The 17,175-nt window shown below is 33.0% G+C and overlaps 1 protein-coding gene across 1 annotated transcript in view; it reads left to right on the forward strand.

Annotated features, from left to right (window-relative positions):
- Positions 1-17,175, forward strand: part of LOC126887193 (uncharacterized) — a 65,785-nt gene that overhangs the window by 29,945 nt on the left and 18,665 nt on the right. The window contains exons 6-7 of the mRNA XM_050654582.1: positions 5,232-5,637; positions 10,099-10,328. Coding sequence (XP_050510539.1) covers positions 5,232-5,637; positions 10,099-10,328 — 636 coding nt within the window. The remainder of the gene's footprint in view (positions 1-5,231; positions 5,638-10,098; positions 10,329-17,175) is intronic.

The following is a 17,175-nucleotide window of genomic DNA, read 5'->3' on the forward strand; positions in this document are numbered from 1 at the left end:
TTTGACCCATCGGTAAATATGTACTGAAAATTTGACCATTTCTCTTTAATAAGTATATCAAACATATTTGGCGGTAAATGTGAGTTTAAATCTTAAACGGTAAACATGTTTTAACCTTGTTAGAAAATAATGTTTTTGTCATTTCATTGTAGTAAGGCGGAATTTGGCTTTTATAGATAACGTCACTGTACTTTACCGTACTTAGATAACTTTCTACCAAAGGTATATATTTTTAGTTCTCCAGTACCTACGAGTGAGGTCTAAAACTGATAGCTCATGTAGATCTTGAAGGTATTTACATTTTTTGGACAGAATTCGAGTTGTAAATTTATCACTGAGAAATTGGCGGCGTAAATGCAATCGAGGTTCCACTGCTTCATTTTCCATTACTTGGACTGGAGTGGATTTTAAATAACCTAGGCATAATCTCAAGCATTTATTTTTTTGAATTTCAAGTTCATTTAGAAGTTTAAACAAATTGTTTATTTAAAACAAATTGGGGAGCAGACCCAAATATTGCTTTGATGTTTTACTGTAACATGATCAGGCCCATTTTCGACTTTAGCTGTCATTTATTTGGATCAGCGACCAATACAAATGCAAAGATAATATATGCGAAATACATAATTAAAAAAACAAAAGGATATACTCAATTTATACTTGCAAAAATTGTAATATTGCAACAAATTGCAATAAAAATAAATAACGTTTATAAATTTGACCGAAATATCTACAGTAAAGAAGACCACTATGATTATTAGGAAGAAAAATATTCCAGAAGGTGAACTATATATCAACCAAACTCCTGTAGAAAGAGTGAGGCACAACTAACTCAGCACCATAATAAATGAAGAATGGACTAACAACCAAGAGATAGGAGAGCGCTCTGCGGGCATCGGAAAAGCTAAATCCACCTTCAACGACATGGGGGCCCTTTTCAAGAGCCACAACCTCTCTCTTGGTATAAAAGTAAGAATGCTGCGATGGTAAATCTTCTCTGTCCTTATTTATGGTGTGGAATCGTGGACCTTGAAGAAGATATTTGCCGAAACAAGAAAGCATTTGAGGTATAGTTATATCGGAGAATACTTAAAATGTGGACTGAACGAGTCACAAATAAGGAGGTCCTTAGAAGAATGAAGAAGAACCGAGAGGTACTGACCACCATCAAATTTCGGAAGTTACAATACTTCGGACATATTACCTACCTACACGAAATTCATTCAGATATGCCCTCCTACAAGCTATCATGCAAGGAAAAATATTTGGAAAGCGACGTCCAGGAAAAGAAGAACTTTATACTGATAAAAATACTGATTAAAGAACCTTGGAAGTTGGACAAATGCCCGACGAATGGAGAAGCAGTATATTAGTGCCTGTCTACAAAAACAAGGGAGACATACAACAATGTACAAACTACAGGGCTATAAAACTACTTAGCCACACCATGAAAATATGGAAGAGAGTAATTGATAGACGGATACGTGAAGAAACCGAAATATCCGATAATCAATTTGGCTTTATGCAGGGCAGATCAACAACAGATGCAATTTTCATTGTAAGGCAACTGATGGAAAAATACAGGAATAAAGAGACCAACGCTCATATGGTATTCATTGATCTTGAGAAAGCATATGATAGAGTTCCTCGAGAGATTCTGTGGTGGGCACTTAATAAGAAAGGAGTCCCTGGCGAATATGTAAAGATTGTGAGAGATATGTATGAGGGAGTAACGACTAGTGTTAGGACAGGTGTGGGAGAGAGAGACTGATAAATTTCAGGTGAAAGTAGGATTGCACCAAGACTCGGTGCTTAGTCCTTATTTATTCTCATTAGTTTTGGACCAGATAACAGCGAAACTACAGGGTAGCATTCCATAGTGCCTAATGTATGCTGATGATGTAGTGTTAATAGGGAATAGTGAAAGAGACTTAGAAAAAAAAAACTGGAACAGTGGAGACAAGCTCTGGAGGAAAAAGGTTTAAAACTTAGTAGGACAAAAACACAATATTTGAAATGTTCATTTAAAGATGGAGTTACTACAAATAAAATGGTATCTTTGGATGGCGAAATGATTGTGAAAAGCAATAGTTTTAAGTAACTAGGATCGGTATTACAGAGTAATGGAGAAATATATGGAGATGCATGCAGTAGAATTAGGGCTGGATGGATGAGGTGGAAAGAAGCGAGTGGTGTGTTGTGTGACAGAAAAATTCCAATGAAGCTGAAGGGAAAATTCTATAAAACAGCCAAAAGACCGGCTATGATGTACGGAACTGAATGTTGGGCAGTGAAAAAGAAAGAGGAACAACTAATGCATGTGGTGGAAATGAGAATGCTTAGATGGATGAGTGGAGTCACAAAGAAGGATAAAATTAGAAATGAGTATATTAGGGGAAGTCTAGGTGTGGCACCAATTGATGCCAAAATGAGAGAGCATAGGTTAAGATGGTTTGGTCATGTTCAACGTCGAGACGTTAATCACCCAATACGAAGAATAGCTGAAGTGCAGATTCCTGGAAGGAGTAGGAGAGGAAGACCAAAGAAGACCTGTGTGGAGAAATGCAATTAGAGAAGCCGACCCCGCATAGGGATTAGGCAAAGAGAATGATGATGACTGATTAAAGAACCTCAGAACCTGGTTCAACACAACATCTGTGCAATTTTCACGTGCTGCTGCAGAGAAGATAAAAATTGCCATGATGATTACCAATATTCGCCGTCAGGGATAGCCACATCAAGAAGAAGATAAGGAGTGACAAAACAAGACTCTGCTTCAAATTCGCGTCCTTCCCTTGCAATATATTCGACATTACACTCAAAAACTCCTGAATTACCTGCCATGTTAAATATAGCCTCATACATTTTTTAATTAATAATCATCATCCAGCCTCAAAAGTTCACTGCTGAACATAGACCTCCTCCCCTCGTTTCCAACCCCATCTAACCTGCGCCGCTCTCATCCAATTTCTATTAAGCTTTCTTAAGCCGTCAGTCCATCTTGTAGGCGGTCGACCGACGCTTCTCTTGTCTTCTCTTGGCCTCCATTCTAATCACCTCTTTGTCCATCGACCATCTATAATTTTGGCTATCTGTCCTGCCCATCTCCACTTCAACCTGGCTATCCTTTCGATGATGTCAGTCATCTTTGTTCTTCTCCTGATTTCTTCGTTTCTGATTTTGTCTATCAGAGTTATTCCTAACATTGACCACTCCATTCTTCTCTGCGTGACTCTTAGTTTGGTAGCCGAGGCTTTAGTTAAGGTAAGTGTTTCTGATCCTTACGTCAAGACTGGGAGCACGCACTGATCAAATACCTTTCTCTTTAGGCATGTGGGCAAGTCACTTTTAAAAGTTTCTCTCAGTTTTCCAAATGCTGCCCACCCAAGGCCGATTCTTCTCTTCAGTTCATGAGTCTGGTTATCCCTGCCAATCGTAATTTCATATCCCAGGTATTTATACCTATCTACGAGTTCTATTTCTTTCCCACCAATACTGATGTTCTGGTTGGGTACCAAATTTGTCATTATTTTTGTTTTCGAGATGTTTATATTTAAACCTATATATTCTGTAGCCACAACGAGTTCCTGTACCATCTCTCTTGCCATACCTAGATCCTCAGCTACTATGACTATATCATCGGCGAAACGTAAGTTGTTTAGGTATTCTCCATCTATTTTTATTCCCTTTGTAATCCAATCCGAACTCTTGAAAGCATGTTCTAAGACTGTATTAAAAATTTTAGGTGACATTGGGTCTCCTTTTCTAACCCCCCGTTCTATTTTTATGCGATTACTGTTAGTATTTAATTTGACGCTGGTTGTTGCCTGTAAGTATATTTGTATAATAATTTTGTATACCTATAATCTAGCCTGCATTCTTTAAGCGCCTGTAATATGTTACTAAGCTCAACTGTGTCAAAGGCTTTGTGAAAATCGATAAAATCCAGAACTAGAGGCTCATTGTATTCCACTACTTTCTCTATTAGGGTTTTTATACTTTGTAGATGGTCATTTGTTCCGTAACTTTTTCGGAATCCTGCCTGTTCTCTTGGTTGATAAGTCTCTAACTTTCTTTCCATTCTCTTAAGAGGAAACAGTAGCGATCAACAGGTAGCAAAAACGCGTTCCAAGATTGCGGCTGTAATTTTGAATATTTTTTCGAGATATTTGGCACACCTATTAGTAATATAATAAAGAATGGCGGTACAGAGCCCAATTTTGAAAAATATATTAATATGTGGAAATTACTCTGTAATTAAGTACAATATTAAAAAAACGAGCCTGTACCGCCATTAAGAAGAACAAAAAAAATACACTTTTTTCAAATAAACTTTTTTATCCGATGCCTAGATTTTGTGTCATTTTGGAACTACTAAAATTTTTTATTTCATTAGTAGTTCCAAAATGACACAAAATCTAGGCATAGGATAAAAAGTTTATTTGAAGAAAGTGTATTGTTTTGTTCTTCTTAATGGCGGTACAGGCTCGTTTTTTTAATATTGTATATTTAATTACAGAGTAACTTCCACATATTAATATATTTTTCAAATTGGGCTCTGTACCGCCATTCTTTATTATATTATGAATACGTGTGCCAAATATCTCGAAAAAATATTTATAATTACAGCCGCAATCTTGGAACGCGTTTTCGCTACCTGTTGATCGCTACTGTTTCACCTTAACTATTATTCGCGTAAATAACTTATATAAATGGCTGAGGAGGCTAATCGGTCTGTAATTCTCTAAATTGACTTTGTCTCCTGCTTTGTGTAATAGAATCATAGTAGCGTTGTTCCAGTCTGTTGAAATATTGACGTTGTGAAGGCAGATATTGAAAAGTAGTATAGCAGTAATTATTAATAATAAATAAATGAAATAAAATTTTTCGCCTCACTTTATACTGTTGATCCATTTTTAGACTAAATGAGCAATTACAAGATTCAAAATCACTATATTCAAAATTATTAAAAATTTAGTTTTTGAGCAAAGCTTGTCAACGTCGCGAATCGGTTCTACTGTAAAGTAATGCAAAATATAGAGCTCAGTGGTTCTCGATCAGCTGTGCGCTCTGTCCCGGATTTTAAAATGTTCTAGTGCGCATAGCTTTTCTACGTTTATTCGTATTCGGGTTCTATTGTAAGATGCTTACTACTACTGTAATCACGTCTAAGAAAAAAGCTCTAATTGGCTATAGAGTATTTAAAAGTTATACATATATTTATTTTACAGCCATTAAACGCAAATCTGAAGAACCAATAGAAGAGAAAAGAATACCTTATCATGACTTGATCTGTTACGATAGTAAAGCTTTTCGAAAAAGTACGAAAATCCTAACTTATAACGGGAACAGTCAAACAAAATTTCCTGTCGATGTTACGTTTCGGCCAAGTCCGATGGACTATTATTGGAAAGAAAAATATCCGCCAAGTGTAATGATTCAAACTTTATATGAAGTTCAGCAACAATTTGCGTACATGGATGCAGTGTATTGTTCCGAAATTGATCGACTGCTGTTGTCGTTTCACGATGACTTGGATGATTTTGGCATAAACACAAAAATTTACGATGAAACTATTTGTACTCCTGTTTGTCTACGGGATTTCTGCAGATATATTGTTAAGAGTGAAGCTAAATGGTTCGTATCAATTTTGTTAAAATACGCATACTTAAAATACTGATGGTCTGATAAGTATCTAACCTCCTTTAGAATGAAAAACAGGTTTTTCTTGAAAATTCTTTTATTTTATTCGATGTAGTCTCTTCTTTTCACAACTAGAGAAAGCATACTGAAACGAATAGAAGAATTTTACACGGAACTCTACAGAACACATCAACAAGACGATGAAATGAGACCAGCATGGAAATTAATAAAAAATGTTGGATCGGAAATAATGCCATACGAACACAAAAGACCCAGAGGCAGACCTCCTATGAGATGGACAGATGATCTAAAACGAACTGCCGGGAAAAATTGGCTACAAGTAGCGTACAACAAAAAACAATGGAAAGGAAGACTTGAAGAGGCTTATGTTCAGATGTGGACGTGAATGGCTAGACGAAGAACAAAGAAGAAGAAGTCTCTTCTTTTAGCTCAATACAATTAGTTCACAGTACATCGTCCTTTTTGGAAGGTGATTACAAAAGTATTAAAAATGGTCTTAACAGCTTCGTTTTAGCGAGTCTAGCACTTTCTAAAAAATTTCAGAGTGCAGGTTGGACGCGTTTCAGCGTCCCGCGTCATTAACATATTTACGTTGTCGGACTAACGAAACGCGGCTGTAAATTTGTCGGACAAAAGATCGACAATATTTATTAATTAAATACAAGTACTTTAAATTGAAAATTAAGAGTTTTGTAGTAACAAAAAAGTATAGGCCCACACCCGCAAGATGTCACTCTATCGCGGTAGTTTTGTTATTCTAAAACTCTTAATTTTCAATTTAAAGTAGTTATATTCAATTAATAATGATTGTAAATCTCTTGTCCAACAAAGGCTATAGCGGGATAAGATGGTCAAAAATGCCCCCGCACCGATCAGCCCTGCTACTTATTTTTTCGATAAAGGATATAAAATTATGCCCTCATGCAAATTTTTAGCTTCCCAAATGTCCTAGAACCTCTTAAATCGAGAAAAGAAGAATTTTTAGGTTTTATTTTTTTGTGAGCGCAATTTTAACTTAAAAATCTAAAAAAATTCCAGATGATGTATATTTTGAATACAAAACAGTCTGATTTTTTTCAGATTTTTGTATCTAATAAAAAATGAGCTCAGGAAAAATTTTTGATATTTTCAAAAAATTTTTAGGTTATGTAAATATCATTTGGCCAACTTTTAAATAGTATTTTTTTATGTGTTTTTTGTCGCTCTTTTGAATGGCAGAGGCAGAATTTTTAATATCTGAGTGGAAAGAACAAAAAAATTGAAAAACCCGTTTTTTGCTGTCTCGAGATGCATATCGGGACAGCCAATTTTAGCATTTAGGATCCTGACTACAACAACTTTAAAAAACACTAAAAGTGTGAATTTTCTTTTCCAAATAATTTTTTTCGATATCTCTGACGCGAAGCAAATCGAATCGCATATCGAAAATTCACTCTGTTTGTGGATTCGCAGTAGACCGCGTTTAAAATTTAAATTTCAGTTGACTATTTTAAAAATTGTGAACCATCAACCTGTATGACTGTGTCAAATTTCAAATATGAGTATATTTTGATAGCCAAAATATTAGGGGTGTCTTTATTTTAAATGCGATACACTGTATATTATCAATTTGATAAATTATTGCAACTGATATAGTCGTATTTTCTATACCTAGATTCAAAATATACATTCCAAATTCTGACTAATTCACTAATTTTATCATAAAAAGTTCAAATTGATTGCATTGAAGTATTGAACCAATTAATGTGCATATAATATACAGAGTGAGGTTTATGTACGGAAACCCTCAATTATCTCGGAAACGGTTAGCACAATTTTTATAAATTTTGGTGGGTAGGGGTTTTCTAATGAGGCCGATATTATAGTGATAATTACATTGTTGTCAGATCTTCCGTTTGTCTAAAAATCTATTTTTTTACTTCAATTGGAATACCCTGTCTATTTTATGCTTTTTTAAGTCCTTAAGAAATACTAATTATTCTTCATGTTATATTCCCTATACCTAAAGATCATAATTTCGGAGTTATTGCTACATTTACTTATTAAAAAAAAATTAAACAAATTATAAAAATCAATTTTTTCGGCCCGGGTAGACATTATTTTACTTTCTTTGGACTGTTGGAAACAAAAAAAGTTCTTTTGTAATTTTTCTCTAAAGTTAAACGAGTTCGAGTTATAAACAATTTAAAACTGAAAAAATCGAATAATGACGATTTTCAAGGTTCAAAAACACAAATCAAAAATATTATTTTTGAAACTGTACAGTAGACAAATTCAAGTTCAAGCCTTATTTTATCAGTTACCAATAAGCTGTTTAAGCTTGTTTCATTATAAAATATTGTTTTTAGTTGTTAATTCTGCCCGATCGCCCGTCCTCTCATATGCGCTTCACTAACAATTATTAAAAAGCAATGTTTTAGAATAAAACGGACCAAAAATTTTAATAGCGAGCCCCTAGAAGAAGGGCTTAGCTTGAACTTAGCAACTCAGCAGTTTTAAAAATAATACTTTTTATATGTGTAATATCGTCATTATTCGATTTTTTTTTCAGTTTTAAATTATTTAGAGCTCGAAAACCATTAACTTTGGAGAAAAATTACAAAATACCTTTTTTCTTCCCGACGATTTAAAGAATGTAACTACACGGACCGAAAAAATTGATTTTTATAATTTGTTTAATTTTTTTTAAATACATGTAGTAATAACTCCGAAACTATGGCATTTAGGTATAGAGAATATAACATGAAAAATAATCAGTATTTCTTAAAGACTTCAAAACGCAAAAAAAAATAACAAAGTTCATTAGATTTCCAGAAAAACGGAAGATCTGACAAAAATGTAATTATCACTATAATATCGGCTGCATTAGAAAACCCCTACCCACCAAAACCTATAAAAATTATGCAAGATGTTTCCGAGATAATTGAGTGTTTCTATACATAAAACTCACTCTGTATATTTATTATAATTATTATAATAACATTATATTAATACGCATTAATTGGTTCAATACTTCAATGCAATCAATTTGACTTTTTATGATAAAATTAGTGAATTAGTCAGTATTTTGAATGTATATTTTGAATCTAGGTATAAAAAATACGACTATATTAGTTGCAATAAATTATCAAATTGATAATATACAGTGTGTCGCATTTAAGATGAAGACACCCCTATATTTCGGCAATCAAAATATATACAGATTTGAAATTTGGCACAGTCATACAGGTTAATGGTTCACAATTTTTAAAAGGGTCAACTGAAATTTAAATTTTAAACGCGGACTACTGCGAATCCACGAACAGGGTAAATTTTCGATATGCGATTCGATTTGCTTCGCGTTAGAGATATCGAAAAAAGTTATTTGGGAAAGCTGTTCCAAATATTATTATAATCCCACATACCAAATTCTATGACAAAATTCACACTTTTAGTGATTTTTTTAGTTGTTGAAGTCAGGATCCTAAATCCTAAAATTGGCTGTCCCGAGATGCATATCGAGACAGCCAAAAACGGTTTTTTCAATTTTTTCGTTCTTTCCGCTCAGATATTAAAAAATCTGCCTCTGCCATTCAAAAGAACGACAAAAGATACACAACAAAATACTAGTTATAAAAGTTGGCCAAATTATATTTACATAACCTAAATTTTTTTTGAAAATTTCAAAAATTTTTCCTGGGCTCATTTTTTACTACAAAAATCTAAAAAAAATCAGGCTGTTTTATATTGAAAATATACATCCTCTCGAATTTTTTAAGATTTCTTAAGTTAAAATTGCGCTCACAAAAAAATAAAACCTAAAAATTCTTTTTTTCTCGAGTTAGGAGGTTCTAGGACCTTTGGGAAGCTAAAAATTTGCATGAGGGCATAATTTTATATCCTTTATCGAAAAAATAAGTAGCGGGGCTGATCGGTGCGGGGGCATTTTTGACCATCTTATCCCGCTATAGCCAATTTACAGCCGCGTTTCGTTAGTCCGACAGCGTAAATATTTTAATAACGCGGGACGCGGCAACGCGCCCAACCTGCACTCTAAAATGTTTCAGAAAGTGGTAGAATCGCTCAAACGAAGCAGTTAAGACCATTTTTAAGACTTTTGTAATATCTTCCAAAAAGGACGATGTACTGTGGACTAAATGATTCCAATGATTTTGGAATCCATCTTGTTAGATTTGGGAACACATTATAATCGGAGGGGGTCAAATAAACCTTTCGAACTCCAAAGCATGGCTCTTGTTAGTCGGTGCATTGTCTTGAAGAAACAACACTTTTTTCTTCTGCATATGGGGCCGTTTGTCACTGAGTTCTTGCATCAGTTTGTCCAATAAGGCACAATAACTGTGACTATTCAATTGATAGTTTTACCTTTTTCAAGATTCAAGTAATTAATTGTTAATTACAGGACTGTTTTAATTTTAAATATAATTTGTTAAGGTTAAGGCATAACGAACATCCTACCTACGTTAGAAAAATTGAAGAATCTGAAGAATGCCCGGGAGTAAAGAAAATTCGAAGGTTAAACATGTTTCCAGAGTACAGCAATCTTCTTGAAACCGCCGAAGAATCCGACGTATGTCTCATGTCCAAGAAAACTCGTAGTTATGGCATGTCTCCAGTAGTGGGTAAACCTGAATCAGACGTAATCCTTGAAGAAAGCAATGTAGGTGCGTAGACGGTAAATTCGCCAAAAACAATAGGGAACTTGCACATTTTTTTATTACATAATAATGTTCAGTTTTGTTTAAAAATGAGATTTCCAAAATTTCACGCTTCAAAAACTCATAATAACTTAAAAGTACAAATTTAAAATCTTCTAAATGAAGTAAAAGTCAGACTTACTCTCAACTTTTACTCTGACTTTTACTTCATTTTAAATGAACTCTCACATGCAACCCATTCAAGATTAAAATCTTCTGTGTATTTAAACCATTTCAAACGATCCGTCACGTCTATTCATTATATTTTATTTATGTTTATGTTTATGGTTATATTTATATTTTAACGACATTTACCGTATGCCAATGTAATAATATATACCAGTTTTTTGAGATTGGAGTCTGATACAGTTTTTGAAGGAAAGGAAAAAAGGTTTACTATAGAAAATAAAAGAAAACACTATAAGTGTTGTTTAGTGATATTTTGTAAAAGTACAACTATTAAAAACCCCAATAAAATATTTATTGGGTTACCAGCCGATAAAACAAGGCGTATAATATACATATTATGCACTTACTTATCTGCTTTAACTCCCTGAACTTCTCCAACGGAAAAAATTTCACCCTTTTGAAAATATGTGGCCACCATACACATATTTACTATAGGTAAGCTATCAGACTGGTCTTTGGAAAAACTTTCTTTAGTCATTTTAAAAAAATTGTCTTAAGTAATAAAAACACTTAACTATTAAAATAAAAATGTGTACCATTTTTATTCGGTTGAAATGCGAAGGCAAACCAATCTTACTTTTTAATTAGAATACGGAGTGCAGTCCAGTTCCTTTAACCGCGATTTTCTGCTCTTATTGGAGCTTCATCAGAAGGAACGTAGGCACTGTTCTCCATACTCCAACCAAATTGCATCGAGAGGTTTTCCCACACATCGCAACCAAAGTGATGATAATAGGTGGCAAGCGCCATCTGGCAATTGAAAGACGAAGCAAGTTTTCAATCCTAATAGTAAATTAATAATATTGAAAAATATTAAAAATCACTAAAAGATTTTTAAATTGAAAACTTATTGGTACATTTTCATGGTAACACCTACAAGACTTCTATAATTTGCAAGTCATATGGATGCTGCAGTGAAGACGAAAGGGAAGGAATTCTACACCTTGCAATTCATTTCATTTTTTCATTTTTCAGTTGGAACTTTGCCGGCTGCAGACGGAACTTTGCCGGCTGCAGACGGGGGATGTGAATTGCAAGGTGTAGAATTCCTTCCCTTTCGTCTTCACTGCAGCATCCATATGACTTGCAAATTATAGAAGTCTTGGAGGTGTTACCATGAAAATGTACCAATAAGTTTTCAATTTAAAAATCTTTTAGTGATTTTTAATATTTTTCAATATTATTAATTTACTATTAGGATTGAAAACTTGCTTCGTCTTTCAATTGCCAGATGGCGCTTGCCACCTATTATCATCACTTTGGTTGCGATGTGTGGGAAAACCTCTCGATGCAATTTGGTTGGAGTATGGAGAACAGTGCCTACGTTCCTTCTGATGAAGCTCCAATAAGAGCAGAAAATCGCGGTTAAAGGAACTGGACTGCACTCCGTATTCTAATTAAAAAGTAAGATTGGTTTGCCTTCGCATTGCAACCGAATAAAAATGGTACACATTTTTATTTTATTTTTCGTATTACTCCGTAGAGTAACCAGGTGCATTTTTCAGTTGGAACTTTGCCGGCTGCAGACGGGGGATGTGAATTGCAAGGTGTAGAATTCCTTCCCTTTCGTCTTCACTGCAGCATCCATATGACTTGCAAATTATAGAAGTCTTGGAGGTGTTACCATGAAAATGTACCAATAAGTTTTCAATTTAAAAATCTTTTAGTGATTTTTAATATTTTTCAATATTATTAATTTACTATTTGGATTGAAAACTTGCTTCGTCACTTAACTATTAATTAAAAATTGTCTTAACAAAAACTTTAATATTAGTTCGAAATTGTTTAACAAAACCACTCAAATACATATTAGTCAGAAATAGCGACTATCACAATATTTATAAAACTGAGTGTCAAAACGACTGCCAATCCTAATGAATTAATGGCGAGGACATCCAATACTACAATGATATGACGTCAAGACCAATGAGGGCGTGTCTTGGGCTGGCTGTTATAATTTCTAATCGCCTTTAGGGACCAAACGTAAACAATTTTTTTTTCTTTGATATATGTTTTAAATTATTATGTTCTGTTATGATTTATAGCATTTTTTTCGAATTTTAAATTTTATGCAAGTTCCCTATTCACCGAAAACAATTCACCGAAAACATTTCACCGAAACAGTTCATCGAAAGCACAATTCACCGAAATACAAATTCACCGAAATTAGTATGGATAAATTAGTATAAAATTAATTTATTTTAAAATATTATTATCATAGATGCAGAGGCGAGGCAGATGAATTCATTATAAATAAAGGAGTAAAACAAGGAGATGCCTTATTCACGACACTGTTCAATCTAGCTTTAGAATATGTACTACGAAATATAAACAAAGGTAACCTAAGAACAAATAATCGCCTACACAGACGACATTGTTATTATTGCAAATAATGGAAACATAATGAAAGAAATGCTAGAAAAAATAAAAGAGAAAGGGGAGCCAATGGGTCAGATTAAATGAAGAAAATACAAAAATATTAAGACTAGGGAAAATAGCAATAAAAGGAAAAACCAAAATAGGAAATTCAGAGTTTGAAGAAGTGGAAAATTTTAAATACCTGGGAGTGACAATAAGCAAAACGGGTGAAAGAATACCAGAAATAAAAGAAAAAATATTGGCAACGAATAAAGCATATTTTGCAAATAAATCACTACATAAAAGCAAAATACTGACTATTAACACCATAATTAGACCAATGTTATTATACGCAGCAGAAACAATGACGATGACTAAAAGAGATGAAGAAAACTTAAGAATAGTGGAGAGAAAGATCATGAGAACCATACTGGGACCAATCAGAACAGAGGAAAATGAATATAGAAGCCGAACAAATGCAGAGATGAGGAAAGTACTGAAAGAAGGTATCGTGACCAAAATAAAGCAATGCAGAGTTACATATGCTATGATAAAATGGAATCCAGGAGGAAGAAAGAAAAGAGGAAGACCAAGATCAAAATGGTTGCAAGAAGTTGAAGAAGACTTAAAAAACGCAGGAGTCAGAGAATGGCGGAGACAAACTACAGAGAGGAAAAAATGGAGAGAAATCGTTAAGAAGATAACATAAGCAAAAGGGACTGATCCTCCCAAGAAATAGAAAGCTTTCGCGACTTAGCCCCATATCGGGGTGTACAGTCACTATATGTATATATATTATCATAGGGGAGTCAATGGAGATTTGGCTTACGGAAAAAATCAAACAAGATAGAACTTTTTGTAATTCCATTAAGAAATATTTAATAAACAACATATCAAAAAGTTCCACTCCAAAAGTGGGTGCTTCACTTTTTATTAAACAAATGAATTGCGAAATTAGTTGTTTTTTTAAATACCTACGAAAATATAAATTTTAGAAAAAAACTGATTTACCATTGAAAAATTCAGAAATTTTACACAAAAACCCTTATACAAAAATTTTTTTTTAAGATTAAATCTACTAAATAAAATTTGTTCCTTAATAAAAAACGAAGAGAAAATCGTTTACTTAACTTAAATCCAACAATTAGAACTCACGATATTGTACATAAAATTAGTACATAATGCAAATTGCAAAATAAGTATTTTTCGAAGCTTTATCGATCGTAACTTAAATTACTTTATCTTCATTTCTTTTAAAGTTCATTTTCGTAAGCTCAAAATGTTCCTTTTGAGTTCTTCTATCAGTGGCGTGCTGCAACTTTTCAAGCGGCCCGGTGATTTTATAGAAAAGCGGCCTCCCATTACCATTTTACCTTCTATTATCAGATTTTTTGTTCGTTATTTATCAAAAAAATATATAAATTATTTCTAAATCAAACATAAAATTTTGAATTTTTAAATTGACTATGTTCTTTTACTTAAGAAAAAGCAATCTTTACAAATAATAATAATAGATAAGTATTATCACAATTATCTAAAGTTGAATTTTAGTAAATCAATTATACAAGAGAGTACAAATTCAAGTAAGTACAGTATAAATACTTTAATTTAACAGTATTTAAATATTAATACAACGCAATAATCTAAACATTCTTTTGCAATTATTTTATAAAATAATTAACTCTTGATTAATAATTTTCGCATTAAAGCAGATTTTTGAGCCAATGAGTCGATTTTTTGATCATTTTTAAGCTCATACAAAGCTTCTTTTTCTATACTTAATAGCAATTAGCATAAACGTTTCCAAGTGATCGTGTATTATAGTATTTCTTAACAGAATTTTTATGTGTTTCAACGTTGAAAAGCTTCTTTCACAAGATACTTGTGTCACTGAAAGAGTTATGCCAGCACTTCACTCTCACCGAAGTCGATCGAGGTTCAACAAGTACGAGAGTGTAGACGGCCACCTTGTGCAACTTTGCCTTACTTCGTTCTACTTCCATTCTCTGTCGGTCTGGCGCGTCCGAGTCAAAGGAATCTTTGTCGGTATCGCACCGCTCTTTGTCGGTATCGCACTTCCTCGCAAAGTAGAACGAGTGTGTAGAGAGGGTACTTCGGACTTCGGTCAACTTTGGCCAAGTAACTTCGCCGAGAGTGTGGAGCCCGCTTTAATAAATGCTTATATACTATATTTAAATTTGGATAAGCACACTGATATAAGTTGTTCTTATGCAAAACAGCTTACCAGCAAACTATACAATCTTTACAATTTTTAGTACCACACGGAGGTAAAGTTTTCGCGGTATCAACAACATTATCATTTGTTACTTGTACAATCCTATTTTTTAATACGATTTATCATCAAAATCGACAAAAAGTCATAGCGTGTGATCTGTCTTTAAAAAGACAACCACATGCTATGAATTTTTTTGTGATGGATATTCTTGAGTTAAAGTTGATTTCATGTAATCGAATGAACTATCTTTCAATAAAGTCGTCCCAGGAACGCAACTCATAAATATAATATTGGAAATATAATTTTAAAGTCTTCTACTTTAAAATGTATGATATATGTCTGAATTTCCGATAGCAATGAGTAAGATTAAATTAAATAAATTATTAGAAGAATTTTTTACTAAGCAACAACATTTTTGTTTAATTTATTAATATTTTGTATTTTGGATCTGGACATCGAAACGTTAATAAAATCATTTTTTTTTTTGTTAAATTGTGGCTTATTTCCCATTTAGAATAGTTAATTACAAAAATGCCACAAATAAACAGCTTCAAACCAACATCATTCGATTAGAAATTAAAAAAAAATCCACAAGAAAAGAAAAGTTTTCCTGTAGTTGGCTGTATACCATCAATCACAAAAATTGGAATAAATCCTTTGTAAAAGGTATAAAATTTATTAAAATCCCTAAAGGGCTACATCAGAACAAAACGTTTTCGATTTTATTACAAAATCATCATCAGTGTAAGACAGTCTGGATGCTAGCTGAGCCACCAAAGAAATATAGGGGTAATAACCCTTCAAATATAAAATGTATGCTTTACAGATGCATATTTACTTAAAATGCCTTGTGATGGGCAAAAGGCAACAGGAATAATGCCCTAAGGTAAGGTATTTAAATTCCCAACATGTGTGCATCCCACATGTTGGGAATTTAAATACTTTACCTTAGGGCATTATTCCTGTTGCCTTTTGCCCATCACAAGGCATTTTAAGTAAATATGCATCTGTAAAGCATACATTTTATATTTGAAGGGTTATTACCCCTATATTTCTTTGGTGGCTCAGCTAGTATCCAGACTGTCTTACACTGATGATGATTTTGTAATAAAATCGAAAACGTTTTGTTCTGATGTAGCCCTTTAGGGATTTTAATAAATTTTATACCTTTTACAAAGGATTTATTCCAATTTTTTTTTTAAATGTTACATCTAAAATTTTTTGCAAAAAAAAACGTATTTATTTTTGACCGGCTTTAGTAGGCCGCGGCCTCTCGGTGATTGCACCGATTCATTTATATAGCCAGCACGCCACTGTCTTCTATCATTATTGTTAATTAAAGTATAAATGTTTTCAGCTCAAATTTCCTTAAAACCCTTATAAATAAATTAAAGTACAATTTTTTTAAGAAAATTATAATTTCAAACGGGTATAACGTTAAAACAAATGAAGAAAAAGTAATTTAACGAACTGTGTTTGGAAGTCTATTAATTAAGCTTTAAAATGAGACCTTCTAAGGCTCATTTGCATGCGTAGAAGCCGAGTTACGATCGATAAAGTTTCGAAAAATACTTATTTTGCAATTTGAAATTTGCATTGTGCACTAATTTTACAATATCTTGAGTTCTAATTGTTGGATTTAAGTTTAGTAAACGTTTTTTTCTCAATTTTTTATTAAGGAACACATTTTATTTGAAATATTTTTTTATCTCTTTTAGTTTATAAGCCAGAGCCTTATAAACAATTAAATTGTTTATAACAATTATTTGACCACTCGGATCGAAATCCACCCTCGAAATTCGTAATCAGCAGCGAAAAATCCATAAGGAACCGTTGAGTTTGTCCATCAGGATTGAAAAGGACACGGTGACCTCTATTTTTTGCCTATTAGACTATATCTAAATTTATTTCCTGTTATTTGTGATAAAGTGATAATGATATTTTAAAACAAATTCTATTTTATATAAATACATTTTTTACTTATTAAAACTAATTTATTTAGATAATTTCGGTGAATTTTTATTTCGGTGA

This window comes from Diabrotica virgifera, chromosome 6 (assembly GCF_917563875.1).
Source record: "Diabrotica virgifera virgifera chromosome 6, PGI_DIABVI_V3a".
NCBI classification, from domain to species: domain Eukaryota; kingdom Metazoa; phylum Arthropoda; class Insecta; order Coleoptera; family Chrysomelidae; genus Diabrotica; species Diabrotica virgifera.